At 38.8% G+C, this 24,356-nt stretch overlaps 1 protein-coding gene across 9 annotated transcripts in view; it reads left to right on the top strand.

The window, feature by feature from the left end:
• Positions 1-18,999, top strand: part of U2SURP (U2 snRNP associated SURP domain containing) — a 44,216-nt gene extending 25,217 nt beyond the window's left edge. For 8 of the 9 annotated variants that reach the window (XM_053986775.1, XM_053986774.1, XM_053986772.1 and 5 more), the window contains 10 exons: positions 851-938; positions 2,517-2,639; positions 3,547-3,703; positions 4,041-4,136; positions 4,743-4,809; positions 5,765-5,927; positions 13,656-13,766; positions 16,159-16,277; positions 17,060-17,227; positions 18,481-18,999. In XM_053986775.1, coding sequence (XP_053842750.1) covers positions 851-938; positions 2,517-2,639; positions 3,547-3,703; positions 4,041-4,136; positions 4,743-4,809; positions 5,765-5,927; positions 13,656-13,766; positions 16,159-16,277; positions 17,060-17,227; positions 18,481-18,619 — 1,231 coding nt within the window. In that variant the 3' untranslated portion in view covers positions 18,620-18,999. The remainder of the gene's footprint in view (positions 1-850; positions 939-2,516; positions 2,640-3,546; positions 3,704-4,040; positions 4,137-4,742; positions 4,810-5,764; positions 5,928-13,655; positions 13,767-16,158; positions 16,278-17,059; positions 17,228-18,480) is intronic. The other variant, XM_053986777.1, reaches the window with a different exon arrangement.
• The last annotated feature ends 5,357 nt before the right edge of the window (positions 19,000-24,356 follow it).

Genomic DNA, 24,356 nt, shown 5'->3' with positions numbered 1-24,356 from the left:
GGTAATGCAAAAAATGTATGTGCCCTATGCAAGGAACCACTTGCATGGAACTCCATAAAGGTGAGAATACCTCATGTGCCTCTTGACAGAAAAAGCCTGTAGATAATATTCAAGATATGGTATAGTTCAAGCAAAGAAATAATTTTTTAAACAGTTCTATTTTTATTAAAATGTGGAAGGTGTAACTTTCCATAAACTTTGGATAAGGTATAAGGTGATATTACATACTTTATTTCTAAGGTGCTGAGCAGAATTTAGGAAAAATGTCCATGGGACAGTATTTTTTTCATATTAAATGTTTGTGTCTAGTTCCTGGAGTCTCTAATGTTAGGGCAGCATGGTGGGAAATACTCAGCATGTTACAAAACTAATGATTGCAATTGATGTTTTCTGTTGCAGTGTGTCTGTGTTGTGCTGGTTTATTTTTTGCACATTGTGAGAAGCTCAAGGGAAGCTGGACAGCTGTTGCTCACTGTGCTTTCATTGAGGGTCTCACTGAATAAATTAGAACACAAATATAACTAAGAATTTTTTAAAATATACAGATTGAATTTTGAGACAATTCTTTCATTCTATTTAAGGTTGTAAAACTTTTATCGTCCTCCAATCTTTCCAGGGTGTATAAAGAGACTGCAGCAGATGTGAAGATCTCCCTTCACAGTTCTGTTGTTGTCCAAGGTGATTTAATATATAGTAATCATATTTGCTTTATAGTTCAGTTCATGGCTACTATAAGGATCAGAACCTTGTGCTTTTGAGTCCTGTGTCCCAGGTATTTTCATGAATTGTGTATGTCCAGAAAACATATATTACGAAGTTTAACTAAAGAAATGTATATGTTTAATTCTAGTTTTGAAACAAAATTATGTCAGATATTCTCTGATCTCAATGCTACTTACCGTACAATACAAGGCCATTTACAGTCTGAAAATTTCAAGGTATGTATTTCGTTGTTATTTACATGACATAGAAGTCACATAAATAGATGTTCCTGCACAAGAGATAGATACTAGGTGGCTTAGACATCAAGGTCCCTATTTAGGCTTTAAAAGGAGTAATTTTTAAAAAGCTTTTTCTTTTGCAAGGATAGCCTTGCCATTAAGGAAGGAAATGAGCATCTGACAGCTGAAGTGTACCAGTAGATGTAGAGTTGTGGAGTTGAGAGGATATCTTATCTATCACTTGAATTGCAAATGAGGCTTTCTAGCTTTCTTACTGGGCCACCTGTATTTCAGTTTCAGAAATGAACTTGTGTGGAAGTGCTCAGTGTGAGAGAGAAGCTCCTGGGCAGAACAGCATAAAGTTATTTCTAAACAGCTTTTTTGTGTCAGGCTTTATTTTAGAGTTCTGATAAGCAGTCTGACCATGGGTATTGAAAGTGGTTTTTGAGGTCAAAAGCTGTCTGCTTCTCATGCTTGACCCCTTTCCTTCTGTTTTCATGATGCCTCTGCACTTTTTTCTTTTTGTTTTTCAGTCAGTAGCTTTAAATATATAGTTTACCAGAGTAGTTAGTTTGTCTGTATTAAGATCTTCATCCTGGTTGTCCTCCTTCTATTCTCAATTGCTCTAGATTGGGAATCAGTTTTAGTTATCAGCTATTCTAAAACTTTCTTAAATTACATGATAAAGAGAGGCAGATTTTTTAAAATATATCTACATCTTCAGTTATATTTACTGTGTCAAACTTGAACTGAAGCACATCTTTTCAAATACGCTTTTTAAAAAGAAAAAAGATAAAATTATTTGATTTGGAAGGGACTTGAAAGATAACCTGTTCCAACCCCCTGCTAGAGGCAGAGATACCTTTCACTGAACCAGGTTGCTCATAACTCCATCCAGGCTGACTTTGAACACTTCAGGGGTGGGGCAGCCACAGCTTCTCTGGGCAACCTGTGCCATTGCCTCAGCACCTTCACATTGAGTAATTTCTTGATAATAGCCAATCTAAGCCAACCCCCTTTCTGTTTAAAGACATTCCCCCCTTTTCTTGTCACTACCTGCCCTTGTAAGAAATAATTTTCCAGGTTTCTTTTAGCCCCTTTGGGTGCTGGAAGGGGCTCTAAAGTCTCCCCAGAGCCTTCTCTTCTCCAGGCTGAATAAAATGAAAGTAGAAACACAATTTCAGTTCAATAAGATGTATAAGCCAATGTTAATTTTAGTTATTTTATTTTACAAACAGATATTTTCTCTTAGATATGGTGGAGGCGCCTGCTTCGAACATTGGGGCAGTATGAAATTTACTGTCAGGATAGAACTGGCAACAGCCAAAATGGATAATGTAATAGGAAATTCAAGGGAAGATGAAACCCAAGTGAGATGGCTTAAAATGTCATTCCTATATACATATTTTTGTAAAGTTACTAGTCTTCTCTGGCATGGTATCATTACAATATACTTCAGTATGGAACTACTTAAGAATAGTTGTCTGCAGTAGTAGTTCTCTGTGGTCTTTTTCCCATCACATGAAATTTCTCAATATAAATGTTTTAGCATTTCTTTTTTCCTCTTGCTTGTAGCAACGGGTGATGACATGCTTCCGAGCATGGGAAGACTGGGCAATCTATCCAGAACCATTTCTGATCAAACTACAGAATATTTTCTTGGGACTTGTAAATATCATGGAAGATAAAGAAACAGAGGTAAGTGACCTCAGATGCTTGCAGATGGCAGGGAAAAAATGTGTTAATATAAAATAGAGCTGGCAAGGATTATTTTGCTCTCTTTTGGGGTGAATAAACCTTTCTTTCTTCCAAGTCCTTGCTCCTAAATAGAGGTGTAACATATTTTCAAAAGCAAATACTGTGTATTGTTCATGTGTTTCTTGCTTGTAGATTAGGTGCTGTGGTGGTGTTACATTGTGAAAGTGTTTCAGAGCAAAGACTAGTACAGAATGATAGTTATTACCTTTGTGCTGGAAATGCTCTTTAATACCTGTCCCTGAATTCTGAGTGGAGTTTCAGGCATTGTCACTGTGTGGAAAGACGCCTTTCAGAGCAGTGGGAGGGAAGCCTGCAGTATAATTTAACTAAAGCTGATTTCTTGGAGTGGAAAATCAGGGTGAACACACACATATGAAGGACAGTGCCTGTACCTAACAAGTTAGAATACACAGCTGTATTTATAATTTGTGATTTCCTTAAATTGATGTTCCTGCTAAATAGTCTGTTTGTGTTAGTTGTTCATTTTACTGGTCTTGGGGAAAATTTCTTATCAAGGAAGTATGATTTATCTGACTCTAATTGACTGATTTTGAGATAAACTTCAACTTAATAGCTCTACTTTTGAATATAGGTATTGGAAAGCTTCCAGTACATTGTGGACAAATTCCAAGTTCTTGCCTATAATTTCTGATAGGAAGATATCGTTGTGTTATTGCCTCTACAATAAGCAACTATACTTCTTAGCAAAAATTGTTGAAGTAGATATTTTGGAGGTTTTGGTATTTATAAAAGTGCTTCTTTAAAAAGCAATTATTTGATAGTTGGAGAAGTAAAAAAAAGCAGTGTAGATTTGTACTTGAAATAATGACATATTATTTGCTTTCAGGAAGTACCAGATGATCTTGATGGTGCTCCCATTGAGGAAGAGCTCGATGGTGCTCCACTAGAAGATGTGGACGGAATTCCTATTGATGCTGCTCCTATTGACGATCTGGATGGAGTCCCAATTAAATCACTGGATGATGATCTTGATGGAGTTCCTTGTACGAAATATTTCAACTTTCAGATTGATTCTTCAGTCTTGGATCTTTTCTTCCTGTGTAGTTTTTAGAAATACAGCCTATAATTGATCTGGCATGTAGTTTTGTAAAGTGTTGATTAGTTTCAACATGCTCTACTGCCTTTAGATAGTAATTGCTTCAGAAGCACAGGAGGTGTTTGCTGATGTTACACGTCAGGATCTAAACCCTGTTTTCTTTGCTTTGCAAATACTAAGATTGTATAATCTGTTTCATTGTTTAATTCTGTTATCTTAGTACTTTTTGGTTTCAGCTTCTGAATGCTTTGTAAGTTATTTTTCTGTGTCTCTTTTTTCACCAGTGGATACAACTGAAGACTCAAAAAAGAATGAGCCTATATTTAAAGTTGCCCCTTCAAAGTGGGAAGCAGTGGATGAATCGGAACTGGAAGCTCAAGGTTAGTTCTGAAAGTATCTTTTCTGAAGTCAACTCAAAGCATAATGTCACTTATGTAATGGCTTTTTTCAGCTGATCTGTGCTAAAATGCTAATAGGATTCATGTTGTAACATAGCAGGATTTTCTGTTGTAACTTGTTCACTGAATTTTTAATCAAAATGAAAATAGTGTGTTCCATTATGGTTATTGTACTTCGATAACCTATCAACCTTTAAAAGTAATTTCCAGTTTATTGAGAAAAAATACTGAAAACAAACAAAAAGAAATCTGGGTATGTGCCTGGCAGTCTTTTTAAATCTTGGTTTAAAACACAGTATTTCACAAACTGACAAATACTTGTCTGCTTTTGAAGGATTTACTGCAATATGATATGCAGTGTGAGTGAATAGCTCTGTGAATAGTAAATATTCCGATAATGGGCTAGTTGAATATTTCTGTGAAATAGAAAGTCTGTATTTAGTGTTAGATGCTGGTAAATTTTACCACATTTTAATTCTTATTATATGTTGCATCCTATATATCTTAGTATAATTATATTACAAATACTAATTTTCAGATTAAATGGTAGCTTTTTTGTTGCTAAAATTATCCTACTGTCTCTTCTAGCCGTTACTACTTCTAAGTGGGAGCTTTTTGACCAACATGAAGAATCTGAGGAGGAGGAAATTCAAAAGTAAATACTTTTTCATTCTAATTAAATAATTTTATGTATCCAAGGTTGAGTGTCTTTGCAACTCGTTATAAGATATATATGTTATTTACTACATGAGTAGAACAAAAAAGACATTTTGAAAGTAGGAAAATAAGAAAATGCAGAAAACTCAGGATTTTAGTGCAGCATGCTTTCAGCCCCCATGATTTTTTCTAACATGATAAATTACATCTTTTGGTAGAGTTGTTGACTATAATATTTGAATTTATGCTGATTTGAGAATTCAGCATCAAATAATAAGAACTAAGGTAGTAGTAAGGAAATCTTGCTGTCAGATATATATGAATGAATCTAAACCTCTGCCTTCTGCTGCTGAGATGAACACAGTGAGTCATGTTCTGAGGTGTTTCATTGGATGCTGATAGGCTCCATGCCAGCAGACGCTGGTTTTGAGTTGTCATTTACTTTGCTCTTCAGGCAGCTGAGAGGGTCTTTTAGTTAATGCTGCAAATACTTCCTGCATTGCATGGAGTCCTGCAGCACTCTAGTGGCCAGCCTGGGAATATAATTTTGGGTATCTGCCATCTCTCAGGTTTATCTCCCAAAAGCAAAAGCAGTAAATATTGTTCTTCTATTAAACTTAATATACCATTACAGCACTTAGAGCTTCTGCTGAGGGAGTGGGTTTCCTTTTGTAGCTGAGATAGATATGTATTTGATGACTGTAAATTTCATTAATTCTTCTGCACTCTGTTTCTATGAGAAGTGTAAATTGTGTGAGTAATAAAAACAGTTTAATTAAATGAGAAAGGTCTGTCTCACAGAGGGAGACTGATTTGTAGCTGCAGACTTAGGTAATTTAACAGATTTCAAAACTAGTAACTAATCCTAAAAACTAAGTAAGAGAAATAGTATATTTCATATATACTTAAGACATCTGTGACATCTTAGTTAATTCTGTATGTTTTTTGTAAAGTCAAGAAGAAGAAAGTGAAGATGAAGAAGACACACAGAGTTCTAAGTCAGAAGAACAACACATGTATTCCAATCCTATCAAAGAGGAAATGCCTGAATCCAAGTCATCAGTCAAATACTCAGAAATGAGTGAAGAAAAGCGTGCCAAACTCAGAGAGATAGAGGTGAGCATGGGGTGTTTTGTGCCACCCTTCTATACCTTTCCAGTCCTCAGCCCACCCTGAGTTCTCTACATACAATTGGGAGTTATTTCTACATACGATTGGGAGTTATTTTATTTATTATAGTCCTATGATATAGTGGGGTTTTGTTGTATTCCGGTGTATTTTTGTAAAGGTTTGTTGTTTACACGCTTACCTTGCCTGGTTTTTACATTTAAAATAATGGAGGAAAAAAGAAAAATAGAGTCAGGGCATATTGCCTGTTGAGAATGACTGTTCTTTTTCAGTGTTCTGTTCCTGTACCACTGTAGCTTTAGATCACTTAGATGCCCTTACACTTTCCTCCCCTTGGAAAATTAACTTTTCAGATTAACTTTTGGATGTGGCCTTAGTCCTCTACCTTTCTTGTTTTCTCTGTTTCTTGCCTTGAAGTGTCTCTTTTCACTGTCTCAGCCATCAAACAAAGAAGTAGCTACAGCTAACCCACATAGTCGTGGAGTTGGAGCTATTTCAGTTGAAGCCCTACGTGCAGTTCATAGGGCTCCCTGGTTCTTCTCTCCTTTCTCCAAGCCCAGGTGTTAGTGTAGCTGTTAAGCTTAATCAGCAGAGGTTGTTATGGCTTTGTTCTGGCTTCTGAGCTTGTGCTTGACTTGAGAAGGTAACTATTACTGGAATTTAGCATGAGCTTTGTGTAGAAGTGAAGCCTTTCTGACATAAACTGCCATGTAAAATCAGGTTTAAAATTGTATGTGACTTCCTGGCTTGTATCCAATATTCAGACCTAGGGGTACATTGAATACATTGTAGCTTCTGTTCATTGCATTAAAATGATATTAAGAAGTTGCTAAATGGTTATTGCAGTTGTAGCATCTCCAAGTGACAGGTTATAAGCTGGGTGATGTTTTGAAGGTGGAATTGTGGCTGCCTGCCTGTTCATGCAATACTGTGTTAATTAGCTAAAATCAGACATTAGCAAAGTGCTGTAATATTCTTCTAAGATGTTCAGCCAATAATATTTTAGAATGTCACAAATGTTGTTTCTCTTAAATATGCCTCCTTTTAACTATTCAGGTTTTATTGAAATTAATAGACTCTCACTTAGAAATTTCTTGTTTTGCACAGCAGTTTGATAGTTCATGATACACAGCCATATTAAGTGAATAAATTCTGAATGTGAGAAGCTGAATGGGATTTATGTCTGACCTGACTCATGGTGGCAGTATCTTTGTAGAAAATACGTTATGTTAGACTAATGAAAGTACAAGTGAAACTAATTTTCATGTTGCTGTAATACTGACTGTAGCAGTTATGGAAGGAGCTCCTTTCAGACTGAGTATCTGTTTTACAGACATTATCTTGGCACTTGTGGAGGCAGATTAGGTAGAGATTTGCTTTAACCATTGTCAGTTTTACACTGCACAAGTGTTTTAAGTTCTTTCAGCACTGTATTCTGTCAGTAGAAGTTTTAGGTGGCAAACACTTGAGTTTTTCAAGTGCATGTTGCATTTTATTCTTTTTGATAAGTAAATTACCATTTTGGTTTCAGACTTTTGGAATTGCCAGAAGAGGAGAAAAATTGTTTCTTCTTTTGAGAACATTTCAGACACTATGTAGGAGTATTTAAAATTTTCCTCAAGTTTGTCATTGACAGGAAAGTACTCCCTGTACTACTTCAAAGCATTCACACTCATGGTTTCTTCTTAGTATGTATCCAATCCCTGCCAAAACTCACATCCATTATTAAATTTGAGGAAAGAAGCTGAGGAAAAAAACAACCAATTACCAACTTTAACAATTATGCCATCTAATATGCACTATAAAAAAATGTTGTGTAAAATATTTGGCAAAAAAATTAGTGAAGTCTAATTCTCCAGCTGCACAGTCTACATAGTGACTGCCAGAGAAGCTGAAAAACATTTTTTCATTCATTTTTTTGGAAATTCATTAATAAAGCAACAATTCTTTCACTTGGCACAGTTTGTAAATTAAGCTTGTTAGCTGGAAGGAGAAAGTGAAGTTAAGAAACAAACTTTGGCCTCAGCCATTAGACTGGTGCCATCAGAGGAGGCAAGTTTGTAACCTTTTGTTTGCTTCCCTCATGCCCCTGTTAATCCTTTTGAAGTGTGAATTCTTTACTGAACTTAGCAGGAGCAGTGACACTGAAGAACAGTGATTTCTTAACTGTTTTTTTAAGTGTGGAAAGACTGACAGTTTGCTTTATATTATAACTCAAATTTCAGAGTGATCTTCATGGTGCTTTGTGTGTCTTTCTTCTCCCCTGAGACATCTAAAAAAGGTGTATTCCTCTTTGTAAAGAGACCTTAAGTGCTCTGAAGTGGTAGGAAAAAAGGGAATTTTATTATTTAAATTGTTCATTAAGCATGTTCCCTTAGAGTGTAGATAAACTCACAGACAAAATGAAGCAGCATAGTCCTCTTTGGTCCTTTCTCTAGGGTATCTTAGTTCTGCCTCCACCTTGCTGCGCAAATTTTGGTAATCCTACTCCAAACAAAAATGCACAGCACGGGCTTCATGTGCAGTAGGAGGCAGGCTCATCACAAGTCCAGACATATCAGTGCTTCCAAAAGGGTTAAACAGGATTTTAGTCCTTTTTAGTAGCTGGCTTTACTCACCTTTGTTTTGGCCACCTGAGACCTCAAAGCATAGTTTGACTGAGGGAGGAGATCGCTGGTGTGGAGGGTTCCTGGGGAGTCTTTCTGCTGCTAGTCCCAGCTGCAGGATGGGTGGAGTTGGATCCTGTTACACCATCCTGTGGCTGTGCTCTGGCAGTGCCTCCCTGCCCCCTGCACAGATACTCCACACCAAACACCCCCTGCCCCCTCACGGTATTGAAAGTCCAATTCATTTTTCTACCAAGAGCCAAAGAGATTTTTCTGGCTGTCACAAAGGACAGGTGGTTGCCTTGTCAAGAAGTTCCATACAATTTCCATTATTCCTTTCTCTGGATTGTGGTGCTTAGTGTGCAGAATACTCAACTTTTGAGTATTTGTTTGTCAGGTCACAGGAGCTATCTGTAATCATCATTAGAACAAAATACAACCCTTTGGTTTTTGCAGTCTGTGGAGGTCTTTGTAGCTGCCTCATTTAAGGCTACTGCAAAATGCCATAAAGATACCCTATTAAATACCCTACTGCTTGTGGCTTAATAATAACAACAGATAAGACAAATTGGCTTTTGCTTAACCAATAGTTTCACCTTTATAGCAGTTGTTTATTTCAAGGTGATGACTACTCAGAAGATTCTGGTCTATTTTAAATGTTTGACTCTTTCTGTTTTGCACAAAGCCAAAAGCAAGGAATTGCTTAGCTCCAAGACACGTGGCATCCTGGGAGTGTGATGGAGCAGGCCAGAGGGCTCTATGGCAGAAGAGAGACTTTACATGTGTATGTCAGTGTGGCTGTTATCTGTTGTTGATAATACTGTAGCTGCAGAAATTCCACTACTCATAGACTTGGTGGAAAAATCAAGCTTTAAAAGAAATATTTTGCTCTACTTCTGGCAAAATCTGGGACTTGTGACAGCCATTGTTGGGGCAAGACTATTCTAAAGAAAACCAAAACACTTTGGTCTGTTTGGATGTCTGTCCTGTCTCTAATCAGTCTACACTGGAGTGCTTACATTACTTACCAAGCAGAAATTCCTATCTTTCATTAAGTGTGTAGTGATCAGCTTCTTAGTTCATCCTAACATGTAGCATGCAGCTAATTTATCTCAAATTAGTTATGTTTGAACATGGCCACTTTTAAGTTCAGAGGCTGTGCAACTGTGGAGTAACCTTTTGTGAAAAAGCCTTTTTGCACTGAAGACCCTATGCATGGACTCAGTATCAGCAGATTTGAAAACAAAGAACAGTTTTTGGGAGCAGATCAGTTTTAAGTGAGGGAGGCTGCAGACAGCAAATCTGTTGGTGTCTAAATGGAAAAAGCAGAGCTTTGGTTTGCAGCAGTCTGGTTTCCCCAAGCCACGGTAACAAAATGTTACCCCTTCATTTGGCTTGCTTGCTTCCTGGGTGGGCTGGAATCAAGGCTGGAATCAAGGCCTCAGCTTCTAGCTAAGGCTGAACCCTTTAAATGCTCAGATGGGTTCAAAGAGAGAGGGAGGAAGTCTCCAGATGGGAACCAAAAGACAAGAGGTTGCTGTGGCGTGTTTGTCTTGAGCTCATGGGAAGGAGCTCCTCGTTAGTGAGAAATGTGATCCTGCACTGGAGCATTAAGTTGGGATTGCTCACAGCAGCTCCAGTGGTACCTGACACTTCTGCGTTGCAGTCTCTGAACAGGGAACTCTGCTCTGGGAGGCTGCTCTGTCTAAGGAACTAGTATTGCAAAGTTTTGGCACAGGGATTTGAAAGATTTTCCCCTTCCATTTTATCATGCATATTACTGACTTAGGGGATTGTCCAGATAAAAGTTAATGTATTTATTCCTGAAAATGAACAGGCTTACCAGTTCTTGTCTGTTGAACAGGAATGGTTAAAGAATAACCAATGCAATGAGGATATATTAGTTCATTCTTAATGCAGGTTTACAAAGTGAAATGTTTACAAAATTAATCAATTAGATGCTTAAGCAGATTTAAGCCTAAGTATTAAAGATCTTTCTCTCCTGGGAGAGTGTCTTGAACTGTGTGATAGGAATATGAGCATCCTGTACTCTGCATGGAGAGATCATGAGAAGAGTGTTCACTATGGCCAGTGTACAATGAGCAGTGAAATGGTGAAGGGACATAACCAAGCATCTAAGTTCAAACAGTAATTCTGAGTGGTCATATTTTTTAGAGAATTCTTTTGTGGCCTTTGGAACTTTCTTACAGTGATGATGGATGAGAACTAATAGCAAAAGCCTCTATACGTGAAGGTGTAGGATGAACTGATCTGATTTATTGCTCACCTCTGCTGCGTGAGGAAACACCCTGATCCTGTGAGCTCTGACACTTGCTGATTTTTCCCTGACCCAATACATCTCACTCAGGGTGGGAAAGTTGACCTGGGAAGGCAGGTGAGCTTCTGGTGTATGGAAGGCTCAGCCAAACACTGCAGGTGGTGCAAGGGAAAGGTGGAAGGGGGACCCTGTGCTTGGAGTGCAGGAGTGGATGGAACTGCCGGATCTTTCTGTAGTGAGCTGTTGATACCATCGCAGCAGTTTGTAACACTGAGTCACCTTTCCAGGGGGTGCTCTCGTTTCCTCTGCCCACTGCATCTTTTAAAAGGAGTCAGTTTGCATGGGTTCAACGGGAGATACAGCAGTTGTGTGGAGGAGAAATCCATCTACGGGTGGTCTGTAAAAGACCACAGCTGTCTCAGGAAACCCCATGATCCTGCCATAGCTGGTGTCTGGGGAGGTGTTGAGTGAGATGTTACCACAGTGTGGCCTTTTCTACTTTTTCTCTTTTCAAGGCACCTGCTAATAACCACCTTCCGCCCCCCACTCCACCCACAGTTTCTGGAGGAGCTGATGCAAATAATTCCTCATGCCATTTTAAACTTCCTGCCAGCAGTGGCTTGTATGCCATTCATGTCAGCATTTTTTTGCATTCATTTAGCTTATTAAATCAGGTGAAGCCTGCTGTTTGGATTCCTAGTTTATCTTCATCTCAGGTTACTTTGGGCTATAGACTTAGGCTTCCTTGCTTTCAAAATATGATTAAACAGAGACTGTCACAGCTCTGTGGCTAAAAATGTAAAGAAACACATCTTATGAGGATGGAGGGTTTTTGTGGACTTGTGTTGGTTTTGGTTTTTGGTTTTGTTTTGGTTTGTTTTTTAAATTACATGGGTTATTTAGTTGGGAAAACAAAGTTAAAATCTTATGGGCATATTCATGCTATGACGGCCCAAGAGGCTTCCTGGATCAGCTAAGCCTCCCCTGTATTCCTCCTCTATGGTTTACTGAAGGTGCTGAGCAGCTGCTGACCTTGGAGTTTATGTGATGGTAGGGAATGGTATCCTGATTCCTTAGCAGAACAGGTGGTACACAGTGACACTGAGTATATGGTTCCAAAAGGTATTTCTGCCTTTGAAACTCTGCTTTTGAAGTGGGGGAAGAAAAACATGCCTTTATTGGAGATGGTATGTGACAAATGATGATGACAGTTTTCCATTGGCTGAATTGTCAGAAAAAATGCTCAACTGCAGGTAGAGCAGGCTCTGTAAGTAGGGGAGGAAAGCAGAACAATTGACACAAGATTACTGTGGTATGAGATAACAGTGCTTTTTTAAAATTTTATTTCTTTTTCCCCCAAAGCAAGTTGTTCCCTTATATTTGAGACTAAAATGGAAAATGTGATGTTAGCATAAGCTCTATAACTGAAGGGAAAGTGGATCTTGTTCAAAATAGTGTTATCATTGCTTGGGTTTTATGTTTCTTAACATACTCATGATCAGTTTATGATACCTTTCCTTTCTGTCAGTAATTGGAAGGGCTGATTAGATCCAGTCTGCTGGATTTTTGAGAGGGAAGAAAAAACTGTAGATTTTGATTTTGTGACTACTTCATATTAAGGAATTGAGGACCTGGAGGATAAGAATCCTTTCAGTTAATCAAAATGGACACAGTTACAAAGTCTTTTCCTTTGCATGTTTTCAGTCTGGAAGAATGAATTATTTTTAAAGAGAAAACAACTTTGTGTGTTTGCTAAAAATAAAAGCTCGAACACAGAAAAAATCTGCTCATATATAGAATGTTGTTGTTGGAATAGGATGTGCAGGAGGGTCAGAGCATGAACATTTGGAAGAGGGCTGACAAATACAACCTGAATTATTACCAAGCTCTTCCCTCCTTCCCCAAAAAAGGGACACCTTCTCCTCCAAAAATACTGAATGACTGTTTGTACAAGAACTTGTCACTAGGAAGAAAGAACTGACAAATGATACGAGATGTGAGTGAAGTTTCATGATGTGAATCAATTTGGAGAAGGTTTTAGTTCATCTAGACAAAAAAAAACCAAAAAACCAAAACAACAACAACAACAAAACTACAAACAAACAAACAAAAACCAAACAAACCAAAACAACCCACCAAAAAAAAAAAAAACCCACATGGAGAAATTCTGACATTTGCTTAACTTTGTCACTCTGTCAGGGATACCGCAGCAAATTTAGTGTTACATTTAGCAGCACTTGGGAACTGAATTCAGTTGCTAAGCTTGTTAGCACATTAAAAAGTATTATGTTAGTAAAAATCAGTTCTTTCAAATCAGCCGCTCTGTGCAAACAACCCTGAAGAGGAGGTGCATTGTTTTATGTCCTAATTATGTCAGTCACTTGATTTTAACATTCAGGGTTACATGGAAAAAAAGGCAGTTTCCAAAGGAAACTTTGAAGTAGACAAGAGAAGTTGAAAGAATATATTGACACCTGCAGTAAATTATTTCATTTTGAAAGGAAAAAAAAAAAAAAAAACAACCAGATAATGACCCAAGAAATACAAGGGTGCAGTGTACTAATGATGGGAACAGAATTTAGTAGAATAACAGAAAAAATTTCTTCTATTTTTAGTTCTCACCATGTCTGTAAACAACTGCAGGTGCCTGCAGATGAGTTTGTGGTTTTGTTACTTTGATCCAGTTAAAATAAATTTAGTATCTCTGTGCACAAGCTTGTATAGAAGGAATGAAGAATACAGATGATATGTAATGGAAATTTCATTTTCAGCCACCTGCCCAACTGGAGAATAATAAGTCAAATAATCTAATGGTCAGTATTATTTTCACAGCTTAAGGTGATGAAGTTTCAGGATGAGTTAGAGTCTGGGAAAAGACCCAAGAAGCCAGGCCAGAGTTTTCAGGAACAGGTTGAACACTATAGAGACAAGCTGCTCCAGAGGGTAAGAACTATTCTTTATGTTTGCCTTCTATTGAGTTTATTGAATGTAAGGTGGCTTTAAACATAACAACACATGGTTCCTGTTAAAATACTGCTGTAATATCACTCTCCATGTCTAAGTCCCAGTGCTCTCTGCAGAATACATACAGTCTCCTTTATTAATCCCTGTAGTGTTTCCCACTGCACAGCTGGATATCACAGCCTGTATAGAATCCTTAGAGACCACTCCTGCATCTCCTGCATGAAGCAAACTGTTAGGTGTGGGAGAGGAAAGGGACAGCTCTCAATTGAAGAGGTTCATCAGACTTCTCATTTTGCTTTTAGTAATTGATGTGTTGCATTAAAAGCTTCCCAAGGAAGGGAGAAAATAGTTTAAAGCAGCAAATCTGTTTCTGATTCTCCAGTGTCTAAGCTTCCTGAATAATTTCAGCTCATCCATTCACCCAAATGTGACTAATTCTGTACCATGACCATTTTTAGAAGACCTCTCTGACTATGAAGTCAGAGTGATTTTAAAAGTTAACATATTATATGTAATACGATGTGATCTCAAACCTTTGAAACATAATGAAGAAACAACCTCTTTGGGCATTGCATATAGTGAGGGAGGATAAATGACAGTTGCTTTTCTCATCTGGTTTTACAGCCTGACAGATCATTGATGGAATTAGGTACCCGTGCAGTTCTTTGGAAGCTAAATACAAATAAGCAGTTTCCACCAGGGGTTTTTCTGTCACTTGTTATTTGCATTATTTGGTGCTCAATATCTGACTAATTCACAGTACCTTGAAGAAAAAGACTTTAAAAATTAGGTAAACTGATCCCTAAAGGAGATGAAGACATTGGAGGTTGATGTTTGCAGTTCAGACATTATAAGGCTTTTATAATTTTCTTTCTAAATGTAGTTATATTGTAAAACTTTACACTTTCTTGGTGTTTTCTATAAAAGAAATTATCTGTACAGTAAGCACAGAATGCTTAGTGAGACAGTAGCTTAAACAAACAGAAATTGATGATAACAGTCCTGATAAAATTTTAGATGTCTTGTGTTGAATTAGTTCAACCAGCTCACAATATTTTGGATTTTTAATTGTCTCCTTCACTTCCAAGAAAGAAAGAAATATTTAATGATATTTATAACCATTCTTTAAAACAATAGTAACTGTTAAGAGAATAACTTAATCTTTTGCTTTAATGCCAAAATGAAGTTAGTTTTTCTAACAATAATGTAATACTGATCCTGATTACATTTCCCATGAACTTGGTGGCTGGTTGTTCTTTTTTATCAAACTTACAATAAGCTTTCCAAGAGTAATTTCCCGGCAGCATTGTATATTGTTTAGAGACTAGAAACTTAGAACTATTCAAAATACTATTTATTCTTATTTATCAAGATGAAATACGTAGTTATGCTTTCAAATAAACCTGTCACATCTTGAGAGGGCAGTTTTTTTAGAGATAACTAACAGCATTTTGTAAGAATAGGTGTAAGGATAAGGGCACTTGAAGGTTTTACTGCTAAGCCTTCCTTGTAAAAAGAACGTAAGACTAGATGAGGATAAATGTCGTGGTATTTCCTGCACTTAGGTTGCCTCCTCCTACTGTTTTTCTTTTTTTTCCCACCATCCCTACTTTCTTCCATTTAGCTAAATCACCCCTTCTATATCTTCTTTATGGGGTAAGCAAGGAATATCTGTTTATTTTTTGCCATGGAATTGATTTTTTAAAATGAATGATCAGTACTAAAAACCACAGCATCTGATCTCTGTGTTCAGACTTGCTGATAAGGTTTATTTTTGTATAGTTAATTTCCTATTTGACAGACAGACTTTGTGCTCAGGGTATATATTTCTTTTCAAAATGGTCCTGTTGATACCTATAAATGGACTATAGTTGTTTGGTTTTGACAGAGTAGATGTTATTGCAGAATCTTGTTTGTATTTTTGTTTTGTCTTTAGATAACTTCCAGCTATGAGAGTATATAAATTTTCAGATTGATTAATCTGGATGATTGCACATATTTAAAGTAGAAGGAGGTTCCTGGTATTCTTCCTGTTTAGTTCAGAAAATGTATTACAGCTGTAATATTTCCCTGAAATTTGTAACATTGAAGACTATTAATTTCCAGTTAGATACTCAGGTTTTCTCACACAGGGTGATATCCCTCATGTTTTGGTTACATTTACTTGTAACATTTACTGTTACAGTAAATGTTTGTGCTGTGTCCCAAGCAGGAGGAAAGGCCTGAAGAGCTGGGAGGGTGTGACCATTAGTTCAGATCATGTGCTGTGTTCCATCAGTGTTCACTGCTTTTGTGCTGTTTGTCATTAGCTTGATTGCCTCTAATAATTAATCATACCTTATCTGAAATAATTTTGCTTCTAATAATCTAGGAAAAAGAAAAAGAGATGGAAAGAGAACGGGATAGAGACAAAAAGGACAAGGAAAAGTCTGAGACCAGGTCCAAAGATAAGAAGGAAAAAGAGGAATGTACACCAACACGAAAAGAGAGGTATGGCTTTCCTTGGACTAAAGTGGATGGGAGGAAAACCCTTACAAGTATCTTTGCAGGCAGTGGCAGCCTTAAAATTATCTGTATCACACATCTGATTTTAAAAGAAAAACACAGAACCACCCAACAAAACAAAAAACCAAAACCCATGCTTTGTCTATTAAAACATTCTCCAAAACGTTAAAGGAATTGTCGTTTTTACCCTGCCCCAAATGAGGTACCACTTCCCTTTGAACAGAGTTGCTCTTTGGCTCATTTATGCCCTGGGAAAGCATGGTAAAATGATTGCCAGTTGCAAATGGGGTTAACTGTCTTGTAGCAGAGAATTGCCTGCAGTGCCTCAGTCAGAGTACTGTCCAGAGGACAGGCCACAGATGATATGCTGTGGTTTCAGTGTTACTCCTCTCAGTGCAGATCTGAACAGCTGGGTTTGGGAGAGCTCGTTGCACACTGGTCTTCTGATGCTTGCATAGCCAAACTCAGCAGTGCTTCTAAGTGTAGCTATGGTAAAAAGCTCCTTGCTTTCCAGGGAGCTGTGACAGAATGTGTTTACCATTCTACCATCATTATTACCAAATGACTCACTGGCCTTAATTTTTTTCAAGCAGAGAAAATCTGTTGCACATATTAAACCTGTTTTTTTGTTTTAATAATAAAAAGCCTACAATACTTAATTACTTACAAGTAACTGACATGGCATTGGCTAAAGCAAATGCCTGCAGAGAGGAGCAGATGTTCTGACTGTGTGTTCTCCCTCCCGTGTGCGTGGCTGCCCGTGCCAGGAAAAGGCGGCACAGCGCTTCCCCCAGCCCGTCCCGCAGCAGCGGCAGCCGCCGGGCCAAGTCGCCCTCGCCCAAATCCGAGCGCTCCGAGCGCTCCCACAAGGAGAGCTCCCGCTCCCGCTCCTCACACAAAGATTCTCCCAGAGATGTCAGTAAAAAAGGCAAAAGGTGAGCTGGTATCTTCTCTGTTTCAGGAAGCTGCTGGGTGTGTTTGGCTGGGGTTTGGGCAGGGGAGGTGTTTCAGCAGAGCACATTTGAGACTCGGGTCTCTCACAGTACTCTGTAGTGCGTGTTCCTCCTTAATACCCTTGAGCACTGGGGTTGGAAGTTCACACAGCCTCCTGCCCTGATAATCAGCTCCAGACTCTGCTCTGCTGTGGTTTTGTTTACCTGTTTACTGGTGATTTTAAGAAATGCTGCTTTAAACTAAAGCACCTTGCTGCTTTCTTACCTTTTTATTTTCAAAGGATAAGTGTTCTGTTGTCCTAAAATTTCTGTAGCCCTTCTCTAGTACCTCTCAAATTAGTGACCATGCAGCCTTTCACCCATGATTAACTTACATGAAGTTCCTCACTCCCATAGTTTGTTTTTTAAGGGAAAAAAAGTCAGATACTGTTTACAGGGTTTTGTTTCCAAACTAGGTATTTCCTAAACTGCACTCTGACACAAATATTTGTATTTAGTTAATGTTAAACTTGAGGTGAAATTTTATTATTCTGCTAATGCTGCTGCAACTTGGAAGTTCACCTTCCACTTCTTTTGGAGGTATAGAATATCTTACTGATCTAAAATTCCTCGGTCAGGCTGAGGAATACTCTTTTGATGGTGTTGAAAAAATCATAGCACATAACTACAGTATTCTTGTGCTTATATAAATAAGGATTTCAATTAAAAGTAGCAAAGTAGTTGAGATTTTTTTTTAGAATTTATATGATGCTCATTCATTATCTTTGATCAATGTATTAGGTGTGGGTTAGATGACAGTAAATTTATTCGGTGTCCCTTCTTTTTCTGTGGGGCTTCATCACAATCTGAACATGCTTGATGAGAATCAAAAGTATTTCACTGTAACACAATTGAACATAGTTTTTAATTTCTGCATGGACATAGGCTACAATTCATACAAGAGCCAAGCTGGTTGAGACTTATGTGAAAGGCTGTGAATTCCTGATGTGGGTTTAAGGACATGAGTGTGTGTTATTTTTCATTTGAGTTCTAAGCACTGAAGTTAAGCCCAACATACTCTCAAAACCGTATAATGCAAAAATGGCCTTTTTCTCAACAGCAAGATATAATCCTGTTACTTTTGTTATTAGGGAAAATGTTATCTAGCTCATTTGGCTCAATAAATGAATACAAATAACTTCAGAAAAAGGTGCTTTTCTCTATTAATATTTGACTTTTTTTTTTTTTTTGGTAAGGTCGCCATCTGGCTCCAGGACACCCAAAAGATCAAGAAGATCACGATCCAGATCCCCTAAAAAGTCAGGGAAAAAATCCAGGTCTCAGTCCCGTTCTCCTCACAGATCTCACAAGAAGTCAAAGAAAAGCAAACACTGACAATGTTAATATTTTTTATGATGCTGTCACTTACTGGAAATGCGGTTTTGTTTTGTGCCTGAACAGTCTGTTTAAAAACAAAAAAGCATTCCTGATTATTTTTTTTTTTTGTGAATGCACGTGTATACTCATGAGTATCGGCATCTGTAGACCTGTCATTGTTTTATATTGTACAAAATATCTTCATTGTGACTATTTCCCAAAAGAAACATTTTTGTGTTTAGAAGTTTCATCAGAAATGTGTGTAACTGATCTGCTGGCAGTAGTGATATTTTGTTTTTAGAATGTTGTGACATAGCAGAAATAACCCAAACGTTCCCCCTTTTTGTAGCTTTGACAATTTGAATTAGATTTCAAATAAAATCTGAACAGAAAATGAAGATGTTGTTTTCTTGCCCCACTGGTGATGCAGATCCCAAAGGGAGTGCAGAGTGTGTTTGACAGAACTGTGTATTTCAGACAGACTACTGTGCTGGATGGTTCAGTGCAGCGTGGCTCTGTTCTGTTCTCACTGCTTTGACTGTCCAGATACAGGCACCTTCTGAATCCAGTGGATGGGGTTTCTTCCCTGCTGTGGGATTATACTGTCAGAAGAGTCGAACAGTCTGGTACCTACCCTGATAAGCTTTACAGGTAAATCTTTGCTTCCTATGTCTGCATTTCCATCACAGGGAATATTTATAACACCACTGTAATGTTGTTGTTCATTTTTACAAAAGGGCCTCTGCAATGACACATCCTCTGGGGGCGTGTGTGTAGCATATGTGTGATGTCTCAGTAACAAGCCACCTCTGTGGCACACATGAGGACAGCAGGCCCGAGGCTCTGTGATTTCTTACATATAGATACAATAATTGCAGCCTTCAGTACACTCTTGTTTTCTAAAACTGATTTTTCCTGCAAAAGGACAGCTTTTACATTATTTTACTGAATTTATTCCTCTGTTGTGAAAATTCTTCAAGATGGGAAAAATTAAATTTTACTACATATTTATTAATATTTTTGATTCAAGAAGCTGTTTAACTTCTTTTTTTCATGTTAGGCTTTCCCTTCTCCAAACCTGTTCTGTGTGTTAGGCATTGATGTGGCTTAAATTGCATCACCTCACCATGCAACCTTTCTGTGGGTGGGAGAGGGGGAGGGACGAGAAACGGGGAGGTTTCAGTGTTTATACTTGGAGGTGTGGGGAGATGGAAATAAAAATATAAAATCAAAAGGGATCTGGCCTCTTGTGGACTGTTTATAAAAGCCAAAGCTGTGCTTAGCTGCAGGCGCAGAGTGCTGGATAATGGCCTGCTGTTACACTGCTGGTACATTGGTGTATCCACAGGCTTCACACAGAAATTTGTAAATGTGTTGGGGAAAACCTGTTGGACATGTTAATAGCCTCACTGGCTGCACTTCCAGAAGCAGGATCTAAAAGGTCTTACCAAAAAAAAAAAAAAATATTTTCTCTCCTTTTTTCCTGATGAGAGACATTGTTATAAGATTTTGTAAATTGTTGCATGTGTGAGAATTAGTGGTGAATTCTCTTTGCTAATGAGAACTCTGCAGTGATCTGGAACACTGAAAATATTAAGAGTGCATGCGTACTGTAAAGACTTTCTTAGAATGAATATTGAATAGATGCATTGGTAATGAGGAAAGAGTACACATTTTATCTGTTTGTAATAAATTTTAAAGAATCTGTTTTAGAAATATGCAGAGTTTATTTTTTGTATTTTTTTCCTCCCTGTAACATAAGGTGTTTCAGGATAGGATTCAACAGAGATTTTGTTTGCTAAACTATTATAAACCAATTAATTTTTTTTTCTTAAATGCTTTGTATTTATACCTGGCACAGACCAGATGAGGCTTTCTAGAGAGAAAAGTAGGTACTGAAATCAGTTGGGGACAGGGAGAATCCTAACTGTGCAGTGGGAAGATGATCACTTCAGATCCAATTAACTTCTTCATTACTTTTATCTTGTAGCTGTTTATAGATGGAGGAGTGATAAATGTCAGTGTTCTGGGTCAAGTGGGACTAAAGATGCTTTGCCACAGGAGTATTTTATCTCTAGAATCAATTGTATATTTCATTTAATAGCTAAAAACCCTCAGGGTAGAAAATCACTTAGCATTTCAGGTACTTTTCAATAATTAATTTTCATTTCAGCTTTTACAAAATTCTCATCAGTGATTATAGAAGGCTTAAGCCAAGTAGCAAGAGAGCTAAAGGAGCACACCTATTAGAGTTTATTTTGTAACTCTCTATTGTGCAATGCCTTTTTCAGTTTCTGTTCTCTAAATACCATTGCCATACCTCTTGTTCTTTGCTTCATGTCCTGGGCTCTAAAACAGCTGATCTTACCCAATAGTCTCTTAAGAGCAATTAAGAATCTGTATCTTTTACTGGATTACCTGGGCTTTTTTGCCCTGTAGAAAAGAGTATCTTTTGATCCTGCTTAATTTCCTCATGCTTTTGTACTTTTGGTTATAGCTTGGCTTTTCCACAAAGAGAAGCGGGAAGGGCGGGGGGGCATCTGCTAACAGATATTTTGTAAAAGATGCAAAGTATTATTGAAGACTTAAAAATCAGGCTGCTTATGAAATTAATTTTTCTTTAGGTCACGTTGCAGTGACAAGGTACAGTTGCCATGTGCCATTACTATGTGACTTGTGTTTCTGCAGCATTTTGGGGGGAAGTGCTGAGTGGGTAATGTAAATAACTGATCTGGGATTCAGGAAGTAACATTCAGATGAAGCCTTGTGAAATGAAGTCCTGTTCTGAGGAGGTGTGGTCCTGTGTCTCCCGATGGTTTCTGTGGTTGTAGAGGAAGAGGGAACCCATTATCCTCTGAGACACGAGTGGGTAACAGGTCTCCTGCCCTGCCTTAGGGAAAGCAGATGGAAATGTTCATGCTTCAGTGTTTAAGCTTGTCCAAAGCAGAGAAACTGAGTGTAGCTTGCACAGCCTGGTTCTAGCCTGGCTGAGAGCCCCCGTGCAGCCTGGAACAGAGTGGGGTGTCCTTGGGAAGGGAATATCCCTGGTATGTGCCCAGATCTGTGCTGGACACTGCCATTCTGCTATTCTTGGTGGCTCTTGCCCTGCACTCCTGGACATCCCCACTCTTAGGGGAAGGCCTTCAAGGGATACAGCTGTGGCTGCTTTGAGCCAGTCCTGGCCCCAGGAGTGTCTGCACAAGGCTTGCTCAGGCTCAGTGCTGACCTGCGGGCCCTGTGCTGCTGCAGAAAGCTACATAGTACATAGAGCCTCCTTGCAACAACTAAAATCTTGCCTGTTACAGGAGTGTTTGTCTCTGAACTGCCTTTTTTAAACTCTGACTTCCTTTGACTTCCCTGTGCAACAGCTGCGTGTATTTTTTGTAATACTGTTTGAGGAGGAGTTGTTTCTGAACGTCAGTGTCAGGTTATTATTCAGACACTGTACATGTGCATTTGGTTCCCCCCACCTCCCCTTTGCAGGTTTTGAAGTGTAAGAATCAACAACCACTTAGGAACAGGGGTGACAAATCAATGTTTCCCAAAGCATGTATTTAGAATTGCAGCTATCCCTGATGTGGGTTCATCTGTCCCGGTGACATGAGAGCAAAGAGCTCGTGTAACACCTCAAAAACCAGAATCTTGGGATGAGAAAAGCAAGGTCAGCCACAAATGGCAAATCTGCTCTGACTAATCACTTGAGGCAGCTTGCTTGTGGGGTTTTCCTCCACAGGTATTGACAGTGCTTCGGTGGAATTAATGCTTTGAATAAATAAAAATGCAAAGCATTGCTGTATTTCTGCAGATGGACTAAGGTCTGAACTTGGTAGTTTTTAGATAGGTAGCTTGCTGCACATTTGTATGGCTGTGTGAAGAATTTGGGGTGGGAAGGTTTTCAGCTATTCTTGGTCTACCCTGAATACTTAAGGTGAATAATCTAGAGCAGAAAACAGCAACAGTGGCATAACCTAGATGAGGCTTTTAATTATCTTCTCTTAAAATCAAGCACCGTTCAGTATCAATTAAGCTACTCAGTAAACTGAGATTTATCAGATTACAAACATGATATTGTCAGTCTGAAAATTGTATCAGTTTTCTGAATATGGCTGCTGAGGTAATTTTATTAAAATAGCTCATAGTAGTATTTTAAAATTTCTTTTTCTCATTGCTGCATGTGCTGTTGCAATACTTCCATTACTTTGGTGGTTCTTGCTACTGCTGGAGCTGCTGCTCCTCAGTTTGTAAGCCACTATTGTAAGGATAACAACTAAAATACTAATTTAATTTTGTCCAAATCTCTTTCCCCTGTAGGATACAGAAGTCTTAAACAATTGCATACTGTTTTTTCCTCCACCTGCTTCTGTCTGTACAGTGTTGGCTTTCATGGGTGAGCCTGTGCCATTTGCCACTTCAGATGTCTGGTCTTGTGCTGGGATGTTCTACAGTGTAACTGTCATAAGCTGGAAAGTTTTCTGTTTGTGGTTGTTTAAAGAGGAAATGGTAGTTTCACATGGACTTTTTCGTCTTACTTGCTTTTGGGTTTGTATTTTATACAGAAAATTTTCCAATTGACATGGCAACAATAAAATTGTCAGTTTGTTGATTGCCAGAAATGGTTTTATTTTTAGCCTGGAAGAGAGCAATGTTCGTGCCTGTTATGCATGAACAGTTCCTTGGCCTCAGCAGCTCTTCTGCTGCTCGATGCTGTTCTGCCTGTGTTGTCCAGCCCTAATGGCTGCTGCCTTCCTCTGTCAACAGTGACCTCTGTGCTCCTCTAACTCATTAATGAGGCATGGGCTGCTCGATCTAGTTGTCTGTATAAATCTCTCTTGAACAAAGGAAACTCCCACTAGGGACTGCTGCTGGGCCAGGGAGATGATGAGCAGCTCGTTAGCACCGGCAGCGGTTTGCAGGAGGGCAGGGAGGGCATGGAGCCGGGTGGTGCTGTAGTGGCACCTTGAGCGCTGTGGCAGGGCCAGTGTCACACCTTGGTGCTGCTTTGGGGGCAGGTCCTGTTCCAGCCTTCCCTGTGCCTCCCGTTCTCTCCTTCTGTCCTTCCTGCTGCCTCGTTTGACAGCTTGCCTTGTGGAAGGGGTGAGTGGGCACAGGGCGGGCAGGCCCACGGGATGAGGTGCAGGGCAGGAAGGATGTGCAGAACCGGGGCCATCCCTTGGCAGCCGTGAGCTGTTACAGGCTGTGCCTCTCTCCTTCTCCCCTTTGCTCTAGGGACACTTGAACACAGCACTCAAACCTGAGAGGAGCAAATGCCTCCAAGATAAGTTAGGTTCTGCAAGATCTGTGAAAGATGAAAAAGAGGAAAGAGACCTCAGATGCCCCCACAAGATGGGAAAGGCTGGGGTATGAACTCTTGATGTTAGAGCCCAGAGTATTCCTTTGGGATAGATTACAAATCCCAGTTACTGAGATCTCTGCTTAGAGCTCAGAGTTCTTAAACACGGGATGTTTTGATATCCCTGGACCTCGCTCTGTTTTTACCCTTGTGTGGACTGGGGAACTTGCTGTATCTGTTGGCCTTAAATACAAACCATCAGTTTGACTCTTCAAGACCTTGTTAAGAGGCTGCCTGCAAGCAAGTGTGGAATGTGTTTCCTGAATCCTGGCCTCCTGAGGCTGGAGCTAGGTCTGAAATTAGAGCTTGTGTATGGTAACTATGCTTGTAGAGAGGTAAGCAAGGGGAAACGGTAAGTATAAGGTCTGTGCAAAGCTCTCAGAAATCTTTCACAGAAAGATTTAA

The sequence above is a fragment of the Vidua macroura genome, chromosome 10 (genome assembly GCF_024509145.1).
Source record: "Vidua macroura isolate BioBank_ID:100142 chromosome 10, ASM2450914v1, whole genome shotgun sequence".
Lineage (NCBI taxonomy): Eukaryota > Metazoa > Chordata > Aves > Passeriformes > Viduidae > Vidua > Vidua macroura.
The sequence above is the reverse complement of the archived record's forward strand: the minus strand, read 5'-3'. Positions and strand labels throughout refer to the sequence as shown.